Raw genomic sequence first — 23817 nt, forward strand, 5'->3', positions numbered from 1 at the left:
ATTAGTGAAAACTAAATTGGTACATTATGAACATCAAAGAAGAGCCAAAATGAAATATTTGTAAGTATGACAATTTCAACACGTTCCTCCTTGTATAAAGCAGCCAAATGGATGCAGTTGATGATACCTTCGAACCTAGATTCCCTTTCCGGCTAAAGCTCTTTTCTAGTTACATGTAAGCATCATATAAATAAATCCTCCAGAGTCTACTGAGTTTAATTTACAAAGTCAAGTTCCCCTAAAATGATAAATAACTTTTCTGATTGGAAAATCACAAGTTTCAAATTAAAAAATTGAGGGTGGCTTAAATTTTGTAAACAGGAGTAATTCCAAGCAAATGGAAACATTTTCTCATGACAACTGCTGTTGCCTCGCACAGCAAGAGTCTACTTGTCTCCTCTGCTGATCCAACGACCTAACAAAATTTCAAAGTTCAGACAAGAAGAGGAAATCAATAACGGCGGTACAAGGAGATGCCAATTTATGATTCAAGATTCTCATCCTGGAGCATGGACTGTGATACTTTATTCTTTTTGTGCAATATTAATTAAAGGCTTCTTCATACCTGACAGTTGGTGTAAAATCTTGTGAAGTCTTCTGATAAATTGTACAAATATTCACACAACACATTTGGCAAAAGATTAGTGCATGCCTCCTCCACGACCTGAGAAGGTAGAATCACAGTAAGACCAAAGGCAAATATACTAACAAGCCAAGTAGTAAGTATTTAGGATCCAGGAACAAGGAGCGAATAGTGACGGGACTATCCATAATCAGTCTTATTACCTCTGCAAACTGGAGCAAATGAAGTCCTAGCGTACGTTCATCAGGATGAACCAAGTCTATCGTCCCAGTCTGTAATCAATATAAGCAAGAACCAAAGTTGTGAATCATAAAGTCCTTTTTTAAGTTCATCTAAAGTTTCTAAAACTTTTGACCACTTCAGGGTTTCTTAAGCCAGTCATCACAAGCCTAGATCGCATAATTGATGATAAAAAGATAAAACTGAAGATGGCCAAAATAGAAATATTTGCTGAAGGTTAAAGTTAATTACACAACATCAAACAGTTGGTATTTTAGAACTAGGAAGAGAGTTGGCCTACTTTTTTCAATTCTTCTATATCTTTCCCCGATTTCCTGATGATTGAGCAGATCCGAGCATGTGCATACAACAAATATACTGCAGTATTTCCCTGCTCATAAGGAACAAGGCAACAAGGAATAAATTGAAAGAATGACATAGAGTTAAACAGGAGGCTAAGGTAGCCACAAGAAAGTAAGGACAATTGTATCAAAACCAGCTTTCATTAATTTAAAATCCATAACAATACTTCACTAACCATATGACATAAAAATGACTTACAATAACATGTTTAAGAAAGAAGTTCAGGCAAAAACAATACTCTTTTCATATTGCTAAACCATAAAATATTACTAGTATCATTTCTATGTTATAAAACTCATAGTAGTCGATGAACACACCTTGTCATTGAGCATCTGGTCGAAACTGAAGGTGTAATTGGTCGTTCTATTATTCTTCAGATCAGCATATCTGTTTTATATACAAAAGAATTGATACTTTCTTCAGAGGTCCTGTTAGGAAAAATTACAGGAAGAGTAGCGACCTTTCCGTCAAAACAAACGGGCTGGTGCATATGCCCCTGCTTTTGGGATCTCATGTTGGATCAAGTTTCTAAGCAGCTAGCATTCTTTTGTATCTACTTAGGCTGGAAACAAAATTTATCAGGAAAACGAGGCATAAAGAAGGATACTCACTTAACAGCCCCATATCCAACTGCTTCAGCAGTTTTCTCAAGCTCCTCTTCAGTCCACTCTTTAGCCTTCCCTGGCATACATTTGATGCACTTGTGAGGTTCAGATTTCAGACCATAAGTAGCATGATATAATAACAAAGTAATATATAGTTTTGGGCCTCCTAGGTGACCTGGTAGTTGTCTGGACAAACATAAAGCAACCAACCTCTTTCAATTAGAGCAGCCTTGCATTTACTTTTAGCTTCATCAAGTAAATCAACCAGTTTGACAGTCTCAGTACTGCGAGTACGGAATCGTTTTCCATCTTCTCCTAGAACAAGCCCAAATCCTACGTGGCTAGCTTTGGGATATTTATTCTCCTCAGCTGGAAGCCAACCAGCCCGTTTGGCAGCCTTGAGAACATTCCAAAAAGCTCTTTAGCCTCAAAACTCATATATGAGTCTGCTAAAATAAAGACATGATGCGCCATGTATAGGTTGCCATATTCAGATGTCTAACTTACAGTAAAGAACATTTCAAAGTGCTCTCGTTGGCCAACATCAGTTACATATATAATCCACTCAGCCTTTTCCTCGTTTAGTCGATACCTATACATTGAAGAAGTGTAAGTCTAGTAACAAAAAGCAATTTCCACAAGTTACATGGCAGAAGCAGTATAAAATTTGCAGTAGAAGTTTTGATATCAGTTTAAGTGACTGACATATCAACATTTGATCAAGCAATAATGGTGATGATGGAGGCGGCGCCAGTATAAATATGGAAAGATAGGTAGAAAAAAAAAGCTTTCAGCAGATGATCTGAAACTATTCTAAACCATGAAAAGACTTCTCTCAGCAAGTACTATATACACTCAACAGAAAGAATCAGAAAGGATTAGAGAAAACTTCCATGAACCAAAAATGAGGGAACAAAGAAAACTGGCTCACCACAAAGCAGCAAGATCAGTTGAGGCATAGTTGTACCCACCATCCTTCTTTACAACAATAAGTGGTATATTTTTCCCTTCAATAAAGATAACACGTGCACCTTCACTTTCTTCAATTAATCCCTGTTTACTCAATAACTCCAGAGCCCCAGGAATATATGGATTGTAAAAGCTTTCCCCCTGGTGAAAAGGAACAAAGACTTGTATGAATGCACATTCCATAGAAGCCCATAGACATCTCAATAATTGTAAAAGCTTTCTCCTTGGTGAAAAGGAAAATGTACTGAAATAAATTAATATTTTATATCATCAGAAAAGAAATTAAATAGGAGACAACCACACCTTAAAGACATCAGCAGTTGGGCATAATCACCTAAACTACAGTACGTTAGTCATCATCTTGATACTTCTATGAATTGCGTAATGCAGACATTACAGAGACCATGTTGTATATTTACCAAAAGCTTCAAATAAATCAGCAACGGCACTTAAAACAGAGCAAGTCCAGTACCTTTTCCTCCAAGTGAACTCCAAGCCGCTGATAAACCTTTTCATATCCTCTTCGGCTAATTTCACAAATATGAGCCCAAGCCTTCCGGTACTTCTCCTCCCCAGCCTGTAACACACACATAGATATAGCATCACATACAAAAAGTATAAATGAGACACTTACATTATTTATTTGGCTTTAATGTTTTGATGAATTAGAAAATGAATGTATAATTACTTCAAGAAGATAAACTCAGGCAAGAAAGAACAAACACTATAAAGAATCAACCTCAACAATCCTTAAGATATCAAATTATTTACCTGCAGACTGACTACTGCGCGTTGGGCCCTCTCCTTGAAGGCGGGGTCACTGTCAAATCTCTGCTTCGACGCCTTATAGAATGTCTGAGAAAGCAGCACTCGGGTAAATAGGACAAAGCTTATAAGCCATTCTTCTCCAAACTCATCTTGAAAAGAAACCCATGTAACTCCAAAATTCTGTAAGTACCAAAGCATATTCAAAATTTTCCTCTCACCTCCAGGTCTCCAATGGCTTGATCACTGGCAACTTCTCCACTTGGAAACTTTTCAAATAGGTACTCGATTAGCATGCCAAACTGAAACCGTTCAAACCATTAGCATCCAAAGAAATATTCCACTTTAAAAGAGCTATGCATCCGAAGTAATAATTGTTCAATTTAAAAGAAGCTTTTCACGCCAAGAAAAATCAATCAGAAGCTATACACACCAAGAAAATCAATCACTTCTCACAGTTACAGGGATATAATCACCTAGGACTCACAACATGCAGATAATCACAAACCTGTGTCCCCCAATCTCCAACATGGTTTCTACGAAGAACCTCCACATTCGAATATTCCAGCATACGGGCCAGGGTATCTCCAATAATGGTCGATCTCAAGTGACCAACATGCATTTCTTTTGCTATATTGGGTGAGGAGAAGTCAACCACAGCCCTCTTGACAGGAAGCTTAGGAGCCCACGCCTCAATACCATCAACTAGCATCTTCTGAATGCTCTGCACCAATTTGAATAAGATTTTTCATACACAATAGTATGAAAAGGTCAGCTAAGAAAAGAGAGAAGTTCTAGTAGTAAATTACCTTGGCTATCCATTGCCGAGACAATACAACATTTACAAAACCAGGTCCAGCAATTGAGCAAGAATCAACCATTTCTGATGCAGGGAGATTTTTCATAATGGCCTATAAAGTAAACAAATTAATTAACCAGTCTCAAAAGGCATCAACTTAAGACATATGATTGATACTATGGTATAACACATTGTTTTCTTCTTTAGTTATAAAACTTACACCATAAAGAGAATTGTAAAACAGCATATATCATCCATACCTGTCCTATTGGTTGGGGACCTTTGAACTGGGTGCTCTTCCCTTTAACTTTTGACCACAAGCCCATGGCATTGTTGCTGTAACAAGAAAGGGTTTCATATCTTGCAATATCACAGTAGCAAGGACAAAAAGATTATCTATTGCAAATAAGTATTAAGATTTTAAGAAATCAACTAAAAGTTTAAACGCAAACTCACTTTTCCACTAAACAGGTAAGAAAATGAATTTTGCATAACAACATATAAAGAACAAGAAATACCATTGATAATCACCGAATTTGGGGTTTTGGCAAGGAGCAATTGCAGGATCTACATCCAACTCCTCGGGGACTGTTATTCTCAATGATTCTTCAAATAACTTTGCTAGTTGTTGCTTAAGACTTCCACCTGTCACCTCATCCTGTTTGATGACACATTAAATCAGAATTTATGACAGGTATGTCATATTTGTAGCCTGTTTCAATGTTTCCTTGAGTGTAGTAAATGCATATACATGTGCATTAAGCTTACGCATTGATAATTGCCTTTGAATCTACAAATACAGTGCAAGTTTTTCTTAGAAATGAAGCTTCTCAATAAATAGTTACATGAACTTACGTTTGCCATAGTCTTTGAGGACGATGCCTTAGCTCTGAGAAAAAGTCTTCGAGAAGTTCTAAGAATACCTGTCTAGTTTCATGAGAACCACAAGAAAATCAACAAAAGCACAAGTACAACGTAACATCTGATCTCAGGAAATTGACATGAAAGGTTACTAAAGAAATTAAATATGTCAAAAGATTATAGAAGCCATCAAAAAACAAACTCAATCATGCTCCTGAGTATCTCAATACAAGTACCAGCTTTTTGTTTACAACTTTCACCGGCACAAAGTTACCCATGTTTGTGGTAATCAGATTAGAGTCTTAAAATATCAGATAAATTTTCTCATCACAATCAACTTTAATTTCGATATGACAGTAAGTATTGGATTCGCATGCAACTAGTTTTCACTGCTCTCCGTCTACAACAAACCCAGTTACTGCTTAAGGGGGAAAAGAAACACCGAATATGTCCTTAAAACTCTCATCCTCTCATATATCCGCTTCAATCACACTTGAATTGGAACATCCATTATATAATCTTTACAACAACAGCAATTCAATTTGAACTCCGTCATTGATATATACGCACAAAATAATAAACCTATTTCCAGCTCCACCACTCCTATACATAGACCGGTCAATCAAAATATATTCACAGTTTCACTAACATTCACAAATCGTAACCTCCCTAAGAAAAAAAAAAGAAAACATATGGCGGCATATCAACCCGTCTTACAGTTGGTGGAGAAGGAAACGGAGGAGTGAGAGTGGAGGAGAGGGAGGCGACTGAATTGCGGAGGAACGAAAACCGGCGGAAGCAAAATACTAAACTGTGAGCAGTTCATTAAAATAAAGTGTTTTGTGTATTTATTTACAGATGATATGCCGTATTTCACCCAGTGAAGGTGAAAGTGCGCTCTTTTCTGTCTAATTGGCTGTGGACTGTGGACTATGGTGGAACTGCGCGCCTCTTTAGGGTTTTTGAGGGATTGGGATTGTCTGTCTATGTCTTCTCGTGGGTTAAAAGAACTCTGTCAGAATGCAACGTCTTAGTGTTTGAGTAATTATTAAATGCATTTTTGTCCAAGAAATTTAAATGTGGACGCAAAATCATCCGTTAAATTTAAAAACTCGATCTATATCATCATATCCTCAATTTTTTACTTAAATTTAGAAGAAATAAAGACTATATTATGTTAGTATTTTCCTATTAGTAACTAGTAAAACACACGTGCATTGGGCGTATGCATAGTCTTTTATTTTTTCTTTTTTCATTCTTAAATAATATGAAAATAATTTGAATGGTGTACTGAAAAAGTTTCTACATTCATATCATGTTTTTTTTTAATCAGGCAATTATAAGATCTAAGAGGGTAGTATGAAAAATATTGTTTGAGTAAAATATGTTGCATAATTTTCAATGAAAATGAACATTTTAATAAGATTGAACTAAACAAACGAGCTTAAGTCTGAAATACTGTAAAACTGAAAATTGACTTTTAAAAATCAAATGAGACGCACCATAAACATTTGTACCCGACATTGATAATTTTTTATTTGATTTCTTACATTATCTTATTAATACATTCAAATATTTGTATAACAATTATTTTTTTTATTATTAATGCTGGATTACTAATAATTAATATTCATGACATAATGCATATATAATTATTTAACTCAAAAAGCAAAGTAATACAAATGAAAACTAAATTTACGTCGTCAATGAGTTATTGCTTTATTGATAAGAATGAGGTCTCAAAATTAAAAGCTGTAGATTTGAGTTTTTGTAATATTTTTTTAAATTTTTTATCTCGTTTCAATATATTCATTAATTTAAATTCTTAATATATTAAATTAATTTTTAAAATAAAATATATCGAATGATGGAATGAAATCGAAAATGAACGGCCGGAAGGAGTGGTCATAGTTGTAAGCTGAAAACAAGATGTTGGGCTGGGAGTTGGATCCAACAATCTCTTGTACTGAGTTTTTTATCATGTTATAAGTTGCCCATTGGACCTCTCCTCTGCCCATCTCTTTCTTTTCTTTTTTTAAAGTAGTAATTATATGATTTTATTAATTAATTATTTTAATAAATTGAGACTACAGCGATATTTGATTAATTAATTAATATAATTAAACATGACAAAGTAATTTATGATAAATCTATATAAAATAAAATAAATATCTATACATTTGGTTAAATTCGAACACATGACCTCAAACTTGTTCATAATACTTCAATTTTAACCACTATGCAAAAACAAAATCATTTATACACAAACTTTGAAAGATATTAAAATCTTAACTGGTATTGTTTCTTGAGAAAACATAGATATCAAAACAGTTGATGATGAATTATGGTAGTACAAGATTTTGGTCATGATCTTCTGTCAAATTTTCTGGGCCATGTACTAAATAGGTATAAGGTTTTCAAAGTGGTATTTGGATGAACCAAAATTAAATAAGTTACCAAATTGTCCGAAACTCTCTCTCTCTCTTAACATGTATTAATACGTAGTTCAATTAATAAATTTATATTATAATTGAACTCATAACAAATGAGACACGTACTGTCGCAACATTTTAAAATTGATCTTAACACAATCAAACGTTGCGAGGTGCTTCTGAAGTTCGAATTTGCAATAATTGTATAATTTATTCTATTAAAAACGATTAATAATTAGTTGTTAGTGAAATCTTATTCAAATAATAACATTTCAAATATCCAAATCAAATAGTACAAATATTGTTTTCTACAATTAAATATCTAATTCAAAGTTTTATTTGACTTTTTTCTGATACCACAATAAAGTAGAACAATGGGCCGAATAAGTGGCTTAGACAATTTTGTGCCAATATTTTGTACCATCAGCTAAAATGTTGTGATATAATGCTATTAAAATAGGCTAATATAGTCTAATAATTACTTAATGATATATATATAGGTCACACAAAATTCAATTTATAAATACCCAATAATCGGTTATATATATACATCTTTTACACTTTTTTACTTTATTTGGAAAAAAACAAGACTCATATTGTATATTTTAAAATTTGAATATAAAAAATTTAAAAGTTTAAGTTTAACTCGAGCTCAAATCTATAGTATTTTTATCCCAAGACACCTCGGGTCCTTGACCCGTGAAATATTTCTAATATTTAGTTCATTTTAACTAGTTTTCATATATAAATTTAAATTTACTAAAAAAATATATTTTTTTTTATTAGCCAGTTATCATATGTAAAAGTTAAAAACTGTGACAGACACTAATTAATATGGGGGCTGCGCAATGGCGTATTAATTGTTGTTTTTTTAAAAACGATGCCCAGAATATTATTTATAGTAAAAACTATAGCGAATGATTTTGTTATAAGTAAAATCATAACGAGTGTTGATTAACTGTAGTTAAAATGTAATATGAATTTTAAATTATTGTGATTTTTAATATAAAAAATAATCAAATTATTTTTGGAGTGATTTGAAAAGACAGAAGAAGGAAAAAGAGTCCGCAATCAAAGCACCTAACTCCATTCTCGTAACTTCATGAATGGGCAACGCAAAAAGAGCATTTGACAATTCTATAAACTTCCATTCGAGAGAGGGGTAGAGACAGGTGTTTTCTTCTCAACATTTTTGTATCTATTAATGAAAATTTATACTCCAAGAGGAACACATGATGCCTGTCATCTCCACTCACCAAATAATTAATATATGAAAATCCCCACATTGTCTAAAAATTAATATTCATTTTAACATTAAAAACTATCAATGTTGTCTTATTTAAGTAGTTAAGTTTGAATTTCCACGGACAAATTTGAGATCTTGAATTTGAAACTCGATCGAACATGTGGGTATTTATCTTATTTTATATGAGTTTATTGAAATCATAATTTTTTTTATTATTTTTATGAACGTGTAGGTATTGATGTAATCATGTAATTATTATTTAAAAAACAAATTAAATACTTGTTCTAAATTCCAAAAAAAACAAGAAACATTAGTTTTTGCAACGAAAATATCCTATCCCAATTTGCAATAATCTTTTTAATTAATTTATTCAGATAAATGACATGTCCAAAGAATCATCACAAACTGCTAAGTGAATACCGTCGCGCAAAATCGCATTTAAATCGGACAAATTACTAATTATCCTAGGCCTATTATTTAACTTAGTGTGTTTGCGGTACTCAGCCCACCAATTAATATTATGATGGTGGAACTTTAGAAATTAATGATGAATTAAAACTAATGATCCTTGTTAGGTGCATTATGATTAGAAAATCTAATTAAGGGCCCTACATTATTTTTTGAACTTATTCATAATGACAATTATTATATATTAATCACAATTATCTTCTTTCTCTGGTTGAATTAGTAGATGGTTAGGTTTATGTATTAGTCTAGTGTTGCAGAAGCTTATGCAATCATTAAAAGTTTAAGGAATAATTTTGTATGTACATTATAAGGAAAGCTGTCTTGCAATATAGAGCCATCCACGCACCAATCACTGCAGACCAACTCTTGTTTATTTCTTCAACCTTTTTCCCTTGGTTTTCTTGCATTCTTAAAAAAAAATGAAAATTGATAAATAATAATGCAATAATTATTTTTAATTAGATTAAGAGAAAAAACAATTGTTAAGCGCATAATTTTTAATACCGTGGATATTAAATGAAAATATTTTTAAATACAATTTTATTAGTGGCAAAAATTACAATATTCTCGATCGTATATTGATTAAAAAATTATTCATAAAATTACTATTATAAATAATTAATAATACAAATACATTTTAGAAAGAGTATAACTTTATATGCGTAGAGTGCATGATTTATTTAAAAAAGTAGAGTAGAATCAGAGGTCCTCATGTGAAATTGACTATAACTTTCTAGACATTTTTTAATAAAAATAGAAAATGTTGGGTTGAATTAATTTGAATGATATGTACTTTTCACTGTATGTACATGACTTGGACAACACATTAAATTTTAATGTCTTTATTGAAAAGTAATCATAAATTGATAGCGTTAAGATCATCAAATGTCATAAATATGGCAATAACACATCATCCACTTCTTGCATAGGAAATAAATAGGTAATATTATAAGTTATTTGCTCCTAGAAAATAATATAAGTAATTCCCAATAAATATTTGTCTGAGTTTCGCTTTGATAGAGTTTAAACGGTCTAAAATAGCATATATGATGACTTTGCTTCTCAAAAATTAATATTCGACCCCATCAATCTAGAAACGAGAAATATTAATCGTTGAAATTTATTCCATACAAGAGATTTTAGGAGGGAGCATGGTTTTGTATAATTCCTGACAATTGGCCCTCTATAAAATATAATTTGGGACAATATATGTATTAAATTACTCTGAAATATAACTATGTGACCCTGTTATCAAATATAGCTATTTATGCTATTTTGGTTATTAAAAATCAGATGGTGTAGTTTTGATCCTTAAATTATTATTATTATTATTATTATTATGTTTAAATCCTTCCATAAAGTAAACGGTTAAAATTAATAAAGTTTCATTGAAAAAAAAAAAGTCATTTTTCTTCCATTTTATGGTATTTTTATGGAAGGAAAATTGTTACTTTTTTCCGTTCCAATAAAACTTACACTAACTTTAACAGTTTTATTTAATGAATAACTAATAATATTAAAAATATAATAATTCGAAGATTAAAATTACACCCTTAAATTATTTAAAAATTTTGAGGATCAAAATTATAGTTATTCCAAAAATAAACCTATTTGCCGTGCGGTACAAGAGACGCAACATTGGTGACTGTCAGGAGACCGAATCTTAAGGTAACAATCCAACACTCTTCTGATTATATGGAAATATTTTCATTTTTCAGTTACTTCATTTACATGGTAATATCTGACTCATTATGATTGAGAGTCATAACTCAATTTATATGAACTTTTCAATAATCATATAATTTACCACTAGAATGGTATCCAAGTGGAATAAAGTCCCTATTCTCATAATTAATTATAAAATCAAATCGATTTAAATACCACTTACTCATGGTATAAAATCTGCAATTTGAAATAATAATTTTGTTTCCTTTTTAATCTATTTTGTATTTCAATTGAGTTGACAGCTACAAACTCGATCTTGAACAATAAATTGTGAATAATTATATTTTTATATAGTCTTTTCACAGAAATTATCTCTGTTTTTGTATAATTATAGAAATAATTCATGGCAATAAAAAAATACAGATAGTTTTTGTATAATATATACGTATTTGGAAATTTTTCAAAAAATCATAGTAGTTTGTGTAGATGATGTTGATGTTTCTACTAAGTGTATGTGTAATTATGCAAAAACTATGAATGAATTGTGTAAGAAATAATGTAAATATAACTATCCCTAATAATTATGGTTCAATTCAGACATTTCGTGTGGACGACTCTCACAGTCGCTCGTGAAGAACTGCTACAAGATTTTTATTTATAAAAAAAAAATGAATATATATGTTAATATTTTAATTTTTTTTATTTGAATGAGAAAAAAATAAAATTTGCCTTCTAGCTTTTGCGGTTGTTAAAATAAATTTGTTAAGTACTGGTGCAGGTGCAGGTGCAGGTACAGACCCCTTCTTCAACATTCAAAATTCAAATACAAAGCACAGATGATGGAACGTGGTGAACGGGGCGGCCCTACCGCCGCCCGGCCGACGGTAGGTGACAGCCTGTACATCATAAAAAAGACTTGGACACATCTATTCCTCCACGTGTCATTCCCTCCGCTCATCATGTAACGTCTCCACCTACTCCAGGCGCGTCAACCCCCGTGCACTCTATCTCACCTTCATTAATAATATAAGCTAATATTCTTTTGGATATCCTTTTTTTTCTTTTTTTCCTTTTATTTTTTTAAAATTTAAAAGACACCTATGCACGCTCCGGAATCCGGATAACGGGAATCCGATGATACTTTGAATTCCCCTTTTGTCCTCAATCTGTTTTTTGCTGTCAATATTGACCTTTGATTTTGACACCGACAAAACCCGCACCTTTTTTTCTTTTTTTTTTTCACGGTATTTGAAATGCATGAAAAAGAAAGGTTATAGAATGTGGTGGATTGTAAACTCACCGTCCTCGCGAATGCGAGTATATAATTTATTTTTTTATAGTAATATTTGATTTTTTATTTATTCAAAAATTATTTATTTATTTAAAAATAGAGATAATTATGTTTCTCTTCGACTAAGATTTTGTTTAAGTATACATAATTTTTTTGTGATTTGAAAATCTACAGCTAATACCCTTGAGTTTGTTTTTGTCTAACAAATAAGTCCATTCGTTAGTCAAAATTCACTGAAAATTGTTATTCACCATCGATTAGCTTATTACTGACTTACATGTCATACAATTTTTTTCCGACTAAACTACCTTTGTAACTGTAAAAATATATTTTCTTATATGCATTAACATGTGAAGACGTATGATGATAATTTAGTTATAAAAATATTTACTTGACCTGCAATGAATCGATAATAAGTTAATCGGGAGTAAATAATTTTTTTTTATTTTTTATTAATATCAGCAAATTCGGTGAACTTTGACTAATGGGTAAACTTATTTATTAGACGGAAGCAACCTCATGGGTTCCATTCCAACCACATAGAATTTACGTGTAATTACACCAAATATCAAGGGAGGGGAGTGTAATCATCCTTAGAAACACTAATTTCTTATTTCTTTGTTTTCTTTAAACATGTTCGTTAGATTTGTAAATATCAATATATTAAATTCTTCTTTAAATTTAAATTTATGAATAATATAATAATGAATCAAATTTTATAAGAAATAATAAACATAACAAATCAAAATTATATATAGTCTTATCTTCGGTAAGCTTCCAAGCCCAATTTAAAGTTGATCTGATTAGTTAAAAAAATTATAAAATATACTTAAAAAATTAAATTATTAGAATATAATTCATGTTTGATTCGAATAAAATCCATTCAAGCTCAACTCAAATGTGAGAATTTTAAAACTTGATAAAGTTTCAAATAAATTTGAATAATAATATTTTCGACTCAATTTATTTTATCCTTTTAAGTGCATAGTAAAATCTATAATTATAAGCAGAATTTACCACTTAATTTATCTATTAATAACTTTTTTCAACAATATTGAAATTTGATCATTCAAGACAAAGTCGATAGATTTATCCCCGTCTCTCCTATCCCCGCCAAAAAAGGAAAAAAATTAATTATTCCCATATTATAAATCAGTACAACTTAAAAATCACAGTAAACTGATATTATATAATACAGTTAGATGATATTAATACGAAAACATAAGTTTTGATTACAATTATCAATATTCGTTGTCGTTTTATTTATAGCCAAAATATTTCTATAATTTTAACTGTAGTAAATATTTTGACCTCGTTTATAAAAAATAAAAGCTAAATTAAAAAAAACAAAGCTAATAATTACGGCATAATCATGATTAATTAATATTCACCGTAAATTTTGACATGAACGAAAATACATATTTGTTGTGGTGTGTGTTGATGGCATGGATAGTGGAAAGAGCTATATGATTGAACTCATCATATAGCTGGACTGAAATGTATAAGTGAATGAGTTATGAAGTTAAAACAATGTGAAAAATAATGGAAAAACACGACATTTATTAATGTTGTTGGAATGATGATGATGTTGTCGATATCGAAATGCGTTGGTATGAATGATGATGAATTTAGGTCTTATCCTCTGAGCCCACTGTACAAAGTTCAGAGTGTAAAAGGTGGTAATACTATTTCATTTCAATGGTGAGGAGATTTTTTGTCTTTGGGTGAAAGTGTTTTTAGAGTGTAAGTAGGAGGAGTAGGAGGCACTTGGCATTGCATGCACACCTCCCTATTTCCAATTTTTGGATTTTTTCTTTTCCCCAAACGGTGAACCATGCCTTTCTACCTTTTTTTCTTTTTTAAAATAAAGTATTGTGAATTCTCATCACATTTAACATATTTATCGATATTTTTTCGTTATTTAAAAAATTATAAATGCTTTATGATTTTAATAGTCGTCTAAAAATTAACTCAATATATAAATTTTTGTTAAGTTTTCATTTATTTATTTTAATAAACTTATTAAAATGCCATTGTAGATTAAAAATTATAATTTTATTTATTTTCTAAAATTTTATGAAATTTTTTTATGGATCGTGATTTTTTTATAAATGAATAATTATAAAATAATGGGGATCGAAAAGAAATAGAATAAAAATAATAATATATATTTATATAGAAATATTTATAGTAGTTATGATTTATTTTATCGTTAATTTTTATTAGGATCTTTCATTGTAAATCTGTAAAATACTCATGATTCAGTACTATGATCATTGATATATAATTAGTTTATGTAAAAATCTAAAATTTTAATATAGTTAATTAATTTTATTTTAAGTTGGCGTACATTACGGAGTCAGATTTTTCTACGAAATTACGATATATTAATCTAAAGTAATGCAAAAGGTTTTATTTTTATTTTTATTTTTACTACCTAATGGATGTTAAAAATGAAAACAACGTGTGACAAAAAGAGAGAAAACTAGCATTTTATTTATTTATTTATTTTGACAGAGTTAGAATTTTATTCGACGTTACCTCTTCATTCTTATTTTGATAATTGTAATTTTTTTTAATTTTATTGATATTAATCCATTATAATTTGGAGAAAAAATAATTCTACATTATTGATCACATTAAGAAAAAAATCTTAAATATACTTTCACATAATTTATAAATTTTATAAAATACAATTTTAATCATAATTAAATTAGATGCACGGGACATGCACTAATGTAAATATATATGTGGGACTTATTTGCACTCTTAACAAAAGTCTATAGCTTTGATTGATTGTATTTTTACTATATTTTTTTTTCTATTTATTGAGATCGATAGGAAAAAATAGAGATATGTGTGTGTATTTTTATAATATTTATCAGAAAGAAAGAAGAAATGAATAGTGTTTATAACTTTTGTTTCTATTCAATAAATAAATTAATATTTTTAAAATTTATTTATATTAATAAAAATAAATAAATAATTATATTTACTCTTAAATAAATTTATTATTATTTATTATAGGTCAAATAAATATTATCTGATCAAATTATTTTTATATATATATGTTTGAAACGTGAGATGTGAAAGTAGAACAAATGTACGAGGAACATCTCAAAGATTTTTCGACATCATCTCTGGGAACTCTCTCCTCACTCTTGGAAACTTCCAAAAACCTGTCTTTTTTCATTTTTCTTTTCAGTTCCCAAAATTTGCATTAACGTTAACACTGTTACAGATGTTGATGGATGAACTAGCACTTGTACATCAAACCCGCTTTGCGATTTTACCCAATTAGACATCCCTTCAGCGGGCTGCCTAGGTCTATGACTGTCGGTGGTTCCAAGGAGACGAGGTCATTTCCGACCATTCCTACAATTTTTCATTATTATTATTAATCCCGACCGTTGATACCTCACTCCGGAATTGACTAGAGAAAGCAACATTTTTCAGTGAAATTGTATTTTATTATGTCATTTTCTGACTTTTTCCATCTTTAATAAATAAAATAAATGCAGAAAAAGAGAAAAAGTTTGTCACAATTAACCACTATGACTCTTTATTTCTTTTCTTTTTTTTTTATTGTAGAATATAGTTCATCATATATTTAAATTAAAAAAACTAATAAAATATATTCGTACTTCGCCAAATATACACTAAAAAGACAATAAATTATCGTAATATATATACACATACACACCTATTTTCATGGGCTTCAAGCTCGTAATATTTTAATTTTAAGTCTTTAATCTTACTATTTAAACAAAAATCTCGTTAACGTAAAAGTATTCATCTGAACATAAACATAATCTATAAAGATAAGTATTCAAATTTAATATATTTTTCTATCTAAGTCGAGAATTCTAATTGAAAATATAAAGTCTTCCAAAAAGATAACACATTGAACTAACACTTAATAGCAGACGTGATGATTTTGACACCATTTCATGTCAACATGTACTTGCGAATCAGCACATTTTGTTTTTCCTCTTTTGGTGATTATAAAATTTAATTTTCACGTTTTAATCGGGGTGCATTAAATGATAAGTACTCCTATATACAGTGTATGTGTTTGTTCGATAATTTGAGTTCTCAAAAATTAATTTTAAATTTTAACAATGAAAATAAAGTGTTCGACGATCTATGTTTAAAATCCCTTTTGATTAATCGTAATGTCAAAAACATCTGATCGAATAATATATAATTGCCGCTCAAAATTAAAATGCTATGATTCACATCGGATATCATTAGTTATTCCAATACATCACAAAAACAAGCCAGAAAGATGGGAAGAAAATTGATGTGTTTTTATTCTCATAATTGATTTTTTGTATGGTTTCACTTTTTTATTGTCAATCATATTGAATTAATGTATTTTTCATTTTAATAAGGATTATCAATCGTTGTTTTATAAATTTAAAGCGACTGAAGATACCATCGAATCAAAATATTTTTAAATATTTGGTTGGAACTCGAATTTTTTCTATATACTGATTTCGACTCCAAATTATTATTTAAACACGCTTTGTTTGTCCTTGTACTCGACTTAAATGCCACTTGCTTAAAATCGTACTCACCATCACAAATGAAACCAAATAGTAAATAGACAAAGGATAAATTAGGTTTGAACAGGCAAGTCTTGGATTTGCACATTGTCTTCGACCAAGCCCGAATTACTACCACATTATTCTAGTCAAAGCACACCCATAATTACCCTGTTTTGGAACGTACATCTGTTCAAACTCCACTTGCATCAACGGCTCCAATTTTTTCTATGGATCTGCTGGTCATCAAACAGCGCTCCTGATTGATCTTACATTAATCAAACATATAAATTAAAAAGAGACTAATGCATTTTGCGTCATTGTGATATTGATAATATATTAAAAAATTTAAATGAAAAAAATAATAATTTATCTCTTCATATCTTTTAAAATAAAATAAAAATAATCTATGGAAAAAAAAAATGTAATACATAAGTCCTCCTTCATTGTAATCCAGTCGGACTTGCCCGGTGTGCCACTACCGCTCGCCTTGCCCGGTCGCTAGCCTCTCCCAGTAGTTGTTTGCTCCGGTCTCCCTTCCCCGCCACTTCCCTCGTCTTCCCCTCCTTCCAATCTCGATGTTGAATCTCGCTCGCTCTCTATTTAATTAATATAAGAATAAATTGCATTTAATCCAAATTAAAAGATAAAAACTGTTTTTTTTTTCAAGAAAATAATTTTCTTCTTCTTCCTATCCATTTCTCCCCCAAATTGCACAAAAGTGGATCTTTTTGGTGTGTGGGAAAGGAGTAGAGTTTGTTTATTTTGATTGTTGGAGTATTTATTTTCTTCATTTATGTTCATTGATTTTCAGTAAATTCAAGAATTCAATCACAGTGGCTGTAAATTTTAATTCCGCCCTTTAATATTCAGTCAATTCCGCGTTCTTTCATCAGTTTTTTCTTTTACCCTCTTGAATTGGATGCCGTCTCTCCAAATTGTATTGTAATTTTATAAAGTGATCTTTGCCTTCAAGATTTTTTTTCTCCACGACTAATTACATGCTCTTTTCCTGAATTTTAATATAATTATACGTAAAATTTTATAATTTAAAAATTTATATTTAATATTTTTGAGATTTATTTTCGCCTAACAGATATGTCCCGTTTGTTAGTCAAATTTGCCGATTTGCTGATGTAACAAAAAACCCGGATTAAAATTTAAGTTTAGGCCAATTAACTTATTATTTATTTATTACAGATCAAATAAATTATTTTACGAAGATATTACCTTTATAAATCGTCATACATTAATATATATGAGGACTTATATTTTTATTGTTATAAGGATAGTTTAGTCAGAAAAATTTTATTTGACCATACTTATCAATTGAGAATAAAAATTAATTTTCATTCATTTTTCTTTATTAATATCAATAAATTCAATAAATTTTAACTAATAAATGAATTTATTTGTTAGACGGATGTAAATTTAGAAAAAAATAAATATAATTTTTTAAATTATAAAAAATTTATATATAATTATACCAAACTTTATGGAATGAGAAAGTAATTATTTTTTTTTCTTTTTTTAATTTGTTGTGTTTGGATTTAAAAAAATAGCACCAAAAAGAAAAGAAAAACAATTGCCCACAACTTATTGTCTGCGTATTTAATAGATTTCTTGTTTATGATCTCACTTTTTGTGTTTTTATTTCCCATCCTTCCTTTTTTGTATTGGTAAAAGAGTTTTGTTCCTTTGCGAAGCTCTCTTGACCAAAGACCAACAACATCGATCCCTTTTGATTGGCTTTTAAATTTTAATATTCCCAAATTTCCTTGTTTTTTCTTTTTTGATTCATGCACAAAACAAGAAATGAAAATTTGTAGGAAACCGAAAATATTGTTGAAGTGATTTTCCATTTTTATATCGGGGGAGGGGGAGGAGGAGGAGGGGTTTGTTGTGGAGGTGGTGGTGGCCATTTCTGATTTTCTTGATTTTTGATTTTGGAATTCCCTTTAGACTGTGGAATCATAAATCAAAGACGTGTTGAGCTGTTCTCCTTTTCCTCTCTCTCTCTCTCTCTCTCTCTCTCTCTCTACATCTTTTTCAATTCAAAAATCTCTCTACAAACACACTTGTTGCAAGCTGTAAATGAATGTAATGGATGTATAGGACCTTTTGTACTGTTCCTGCCTTCCTCCGTTCTTCTTTTTCTTCCTCCCACAATAGCTTAATTGTATTTTTCTTGTATTCCCATATAAGACTCCTCCTTTTCCATCTCTTCAACCCCTGTTTTGGGCTTTCTCATTGTCATCCAAAAATGAAGTTTTTGTAGCATTCTGCGTCACTGTGCCTAAACCCCATCTCATTAAATTTTCTGCTGAGCTCAAGATATCCACAAAAGAAGGGGATTCCATGCTTTAGATCCTGTTCTTTGCAGTCTTCTTCTGCTTTTTCCCACTCACTTTGGCATTTTTTTCAGCATTTTCCCACATTTCTTTCCCCGTGTTTGCTTCAAAACTATTCCGAAAAATTCAATCTTTACGCCATTCTTGAGCAGATTCCGCATCTGGGTTTATCCCCTTCTCGCAGTTTCAGCTCAGAAATCGCTTTAAGGCTTGACATTTTAAGCCATTTTTGAAGATCTTCTTCACTTGGTTGTTGAGGAAAAAACTAGTCTTTAGTAATGGCTCCATCTTTGTACTGGTGGGGAAAGGAAACTCACAGGGGCACCCCTGTGGTAGTGAAAATGGAGAACCCGAACAATTGGTCTATGGTGGAGCTTGAATCCCCTTCGGATGAAGATTTCATGTATCCCAACCATGCCGTTCCCAAAGGTGGTCGCAACAAGAACGCCAAGCAGCTCACTTGGGTTATTCTCTTGAAAGCCCACAAGGCGGCCGGCTGTCTTACCTCCATTGGGTCCGCATTCTTCTCCCTTGCTGCCATCGTCCGCCGCCGCGTAGCCTCCGGCCGTACGGACTCCACCGACACCATGTTGACGGAAAACCCAACCATGAAATCTAGATTCTATACTTGCATTAAACTCTTCCTTTGGCTCTCCCTGATACTGCTTGGTTTTGAACTGGCTGCATATTTCAAAGGGTGGCATTTTGGGGCCCCGGATCTTCAGCTGCAGCGTCTTTATGCATTGACACATCCTTTTGCTGTGAAGGATGCGTTCGATTTGCTCTATTCTAGGTGGGTTTTGATCAGGGTTGAGTATCTTGCTCCACCGCTTCAGTTCTTGGCCAATGTGTGTATTGTGCTCTTCCTCATCCAGAGCATGGATAGGCTAGTCCTGTGTTTGGGCTGTTTCTGGATCAAGCTCAGGAAGATCAAACCGGTACCCAAACAAGACCCTGCAGATCTTGAGTCTGGAGATGGAGATGGTTATTTCCCTATGGTCTTAGTTCAGATCCCCATGTGCAATGAGAAAGAGGTAACACTCTCATTTCCCCCTTTCCTTCTTAATAACTCGGTTATTATCTTGGAGAAAAGAACAATTCAGTTGCCTAATTGTTTGTTTTCATGGTTACTTTTGTCATACTAGCCTTGTGAACTGATTGGTGGTGTTGTTGGTCTTGAATTGTTATAGGTTTATCAACAATCCATCGCGGCCGTGTGTAATTTGGACTGGCCCAAAGGTAGATTGCTCGTCCAAATTTTGGATGATTCTGATGACCCGACAACGCAGATGCTAATTAAAGAAGAGGTGCATAAATGGCAGCAGGAAGGTGCCAACATTATATACAGACATAGAGTGATTAGGGAGGGTTATAAAGCTGGCAATCTTAAGTCTGCCATGAATTGTAGCTACGTTAAAGATTATGAGTTCGTTGCCATTTTTGATGCTGATTTCCAGCCTAACCCGGATTTTCTTAAACGGACCGTTCCTCACTTCAAGGTATCTTTTATCACCCCAAGTCTGAATAAATGCAGAGGTGTTGGAGTTTGCATTGACATTGATCAAATGTGTTCTTGAATTCTGATTCCTATTTGTCCTATTTCCTGGCATCTGTTATACTCATATAGATTAGTGTGGCAGTTATTTGGACATATCTCAGCATTTCTGTTTCACTTGAATTCAGTTGAACTGAGCTAATAAAAGCATCGGTGTTCACTTTGAATTTGTAGGATAATGAGGAGCTAGGGTTGGTTCAGGCAAGGTGGTCATTTGTGAACAAGGATGAAAATCTACTTACAAGACTGCAGCTCATCAATTTAGCTTTTCATTTTGAAGTAGAGCAGCAGGTTAATGGGATTTTTCTAAATTTCTTTGGGTTTAATGGGACTGCCGGTGTGTGGAGGATAAAGGCGTTGGAAGAATCGGGTGGATGGATGGAGAGAACCACGGTGGAGGACATGGACATTGCTGTCCGAGCCCATCTCCATGGTTGGAAATTCATCTTCCTCAATGATGTTGAGGTATTTCACTTGTAACATGCTGATTGATTTGGCTTTTCTCCATTTAATTGTTTGTAATCTGATTCAATCATGCTTTATGGAATTCTCAGTGCCAATGTGAATTGCCGGAATCTTATGAAGCATACCGGAAGCAACAACATAGATGGCATTCTGGGCCGATGCAGTTGTTCCGTCTCTGTTTGCCAGCAATTATTAAATCAAAGGTATTTGACGATTCTTGGAAACTTCCTGTAATAACTAAAAATATTCATTCTAATGAATTTGTTGATAAAAATGGAATCTGAATGGTGATGGTAATTTGCTCTCTGAATTTGGTAAATGCAGATCAGCATTTGGAAGAAAGGCAACTTGATTTTTCTCTTCTTCCTGCTAAGAAAAGTTATACTCCCTTTTTACTCATTCACCCTTTTTTGTATCATTCTACCCATGACAATGTTCGTCCCAGAGGCTACACTTCCATCATGGGTTGTGTGCTACGTCCCTGCCACCATAACATTTCTCAATATACTCCCAGCTCCCAAGTCATTTCCCTTCATAGTCCCTTACCTCCTCTTTGAAAACACCATGTCGGTTACCAAGTTCAATGCCATGGTCTCTGGCCTCTTCCAACTCGGAAGCGCGTATGAGTGGGTTGTCACCAAGAAATCTGGTCGATCCTCTGAGGGCGATCTCATATCCTTGGTTGAGAAACAGCCGACTCACCAAAGAGGCAGCTCAGAGCCAAACTTAGAGGAGCTGCGGGAGGAAATTAAGCAACAAGCGCAGAGTTCTTCACGGAAGAAGAAGCACAATCGGATTTATACAAAAGAGTTGGCGCTAGCTTTCCTTCTGTTGACAGCTGCAGCAAGAAGTCTCCTGTCGGCTCAGGGGATCCATTTTTACTTCTTGCTCTTTCAAGGTATATCATTCTTGCTCGTGGGTCTAGACTTGATAGGCGAGCAGGTCCAGTAATTCATGCATACGCCAACATCATCTTGTCGACTAGCTGTGAAGACAGAAGTTAATAATGTCGTGGAAATGTCAAAAACTGGAAGGGAAACACTTTTCCCTTGCATTTCCTCCCATTTTGAGCCTCGAAGACATCTAACGGGAGACTGAACGAAAAAGACCGCCCGTCTCCTGGGATCATAGATGATCCGGTATAGATTAGTGATGTTCATTACTAGATTACATTTCTTTTTTCCTTTTTTTGATTCTTTTTTCTTTATATTCTTTTGTAAGAAAAATTGGCCCGGTGAGAATTGGAACAACGGTGTTTGTTCAGAGGGCAGGCAGCAGTAGGAGTACCGTACATCTTCTCGACCAAAAAATGTTCATGATACACTAGTTTTGAGATGGTCTGGATGTTTGAGGGTGGAGATTTGTCTCTTCTCAGTCCAGGCCGCTGGTTGAAGAAAAGCTTGTACATGACATAGTTTTTCATTTTTATTAAACTTGTTTTTTCTCATAATCTACGTTCACCAAAAATTCTTACTCAAATTAGATTTGTAAACTCAAACCAATTGCATAGTAATTATATATATGATTAGTTATTTTTCTTAAATTATAAATTAATCATACAGTAAATATATTATATTTAGTTCAAGTTTGATTCAAGTTAAAAATTTTTCATACTTTCACTCGAAACTACAAAGCATACTGAACTTTCAAAGAGGTAAAGGGACCATCACTTTCCAAAATTTTCATGTGGGCTGAAGGTGTGGTGAAGAAAATTTCTGTTTCTTGAAAATTTGGGCAGTCCCTATCAGTGACGTGAAGGAAATAATTGCATCATTTTCAGGGTTTGGCTGTGGTTCTTGTTCAAGTACTTTTACCACATGGTAGTTGGGAATGATGTCTCTGCTGAGTTCCTCTGTGGGACGGATGGTCTATGCTGTGGATTATCTGGCCTATTTTACCAGCATTAAATTTTCTTGTCCTTTCTCCTACTCGAATGCAGTTGCAAGAACTAAGTAATTAAGAATAGAAATTATGAAAATTTATGATCGACAGCCCTTCTCTTTTACAACAGATCGGCTATGAATTTGGACAGGCATTCATTGAGGAAGTAAATATGTAGTTGTTTGCAACCATCATTACGGTAGTTTAATTGGTCTCACCCATTCCGGTTTAGAAATTGAAATTTTTACTATAATTCTTGTTGTATCTTTTATTTTATTTTTTAATATTCACGTCATGTGTGCAAAATGATTTAGAATAAATTTGGAGAGAGAGGGAGGGGTTGATGAATTGAAGGGTTTAGCAAATTTGACGTTGTGAAACATGTGGATTTTGACATTTGTCGGTAGAAGAGTTTGTTTAGCAAACGGCTAGCGAGAAACAACGTCCATATACCGTTAACGTCACCTACAATAGACAGCCCAACAATATGGGGCCAAGACATGCACTTATTTTAAAAATATCGCCATGATTTTTCGCTTTTAATTTTTATACTATATATTTATCTAACAAGTTGAAAGAAATAAAGTCGCTTTTTAGGATTCAAAAGAATAAAAAATAAAGAAATTATTGATGTAAAAAGAAATGATTTTACGAAATTGTGATACCAATGCCAGATGCATAGAAGAACTTGAGACGCATAAAAGACAAAATCGTGAAATTCAAATTGAGCTAGTTCATGGAGTAAATCCATT

At 32.2% G+C, this 23817-nt stretch overlaps 2 protein-coding genes across 3 annotated transcripts; one reads left to right on the forward strand and one right to left on the reverse strand.

The window, feature by feature from the left end:
• Window position 1: 1 nt before the first annotated feature.
• On the reverse strand, window positions 2-6165 carry LOC105159081 (arginine--tRNA ligase, chloroplastic/mitochondrial). Of its 2 annotated transcripts, none has more exons than XM_011076023.3 (18): window positions 5882-6165; window positions 5159-5226; window positions 4822-4961; window positions 4564-4639; window positions 4314-4415; window positions 4013-4228; window positions 3726-3806; window positions 3511-3594; window positions 3212-3316; window positions 2702-2880; window positions 2278-2362; window positions 1981-2167; window positions 1777-1846; window positions 1483-1552; window positions 1104-1193; window positions 787-855; window positions 566-664; window positions 2-415 (listed from the first exon to the last, which is right to left on the reverse strand). In XM_011076023.3, exons 1-18 carry the CDS (start codon window positions 5988-5990, stop codon window positions 305-307), a joined length of 1941 nt encoding a protein of 646 aa, XP_011074325.1. In that variant the 5' UTR covers window positions 5991-6165; the 3' UTR covers window positions 2-304. The 2 variants fall into 2 exon arrangements, with proteins under 2 accessions (XP_011074325.1, XP_011074326.1); XM_011076024.3 differs by having other exon boundaries at window positions 5159-5230; window positions 5882-5944.
• A 12592-nt stretch (window positions 6166-18757) lies between these two features.
• On the forward strand, window positions 18758-22634 carry LOC105159082 (putative xyloglucan glycosyltransferase 12). The gene is made up of 5 exons (XM_011076025.3): window positions 18758-20198; window positions 20355-20663; window positions 20894-21184; window positions 21274-21387; window positions 21509-22634. Exons 1-5 carry the CDS (start codon window positions 19443-19445, stop codon window positions 22133-22135), a joined length of 2097 nt encoding a protein of 698 aa, XP_011074327.1. The 5' UTR covers window positions 18758-19442; the 3' UTR covers window positions 22136-22634.
• Window positions 22635-23817: the final 1183 nt, after the last annotated feature.

This window comes from Sesamum indicum, linkage group LG3 (assembly GCF_026168435.1).
Source record: "Sesamum indicum cultivar Baizhima isolate 11 linkage group LG3, ASM2616843v1, whole genome shotgun sequence".
Lineage (NCBI taxonomy): Eukaryota > Viridiplantae > Streptophyta > Magnoliopsida > Lamiales > Pedaliaceae > Sesamum > Sesamum indicum.

What these genes read in the sequence shown, in the direction of transcription:
- LOC105159081 (XM_011076023.3), bottom strand. Translation starts at nt 5,990, where the DNA reads ATGAACTGCTCACAGTTTAGTATTTTGCTTCCGCCGGTTTTCGTTCCT. An exon ending in CCTCAAAGACTATGGCAAAC is followed by an intron (nt 4,962 to 5,158) that starts GTAAGTTCATGT and finishes GTCATCAAACAG; the next exon opens with GATGAGGTGACAGGTGGAAG. An exon ending in ATATAGAAGAATTGAAAAAA is followed by an intron (nt 856 to 1,103) that starts GTAGGCCAACTC and finishes TATTGATTACAG; the next exon opens with ACTGGGACGATAGACTTGGT.
- LOC105159082 (XM_011076025.3), top strand. Translation starts at nt 19,443, where the DNA reads ATGGCTCCATCTTTGTACTGGTGGGGAAAGGAAACTCACAGGGGCACC. An exon ending in GGACCGTTCCTCACTTCAAG is followed by an intron (nt 20,664 to 20,893) that starts GTATCTTTTATC and finishes TTGAATTTGTAG; the next exon opens with GATAATGAGGAGCTAGGGTT. An exon ending in TCTTCCTCAATGATGTTGAG is followed by an intron (nt 21,185 to 21,273) that starts GTATTTCACTTG and finishes TGGAATTCTCAG; the next exon opens with TGCCAATGTGAATTGCCGGA.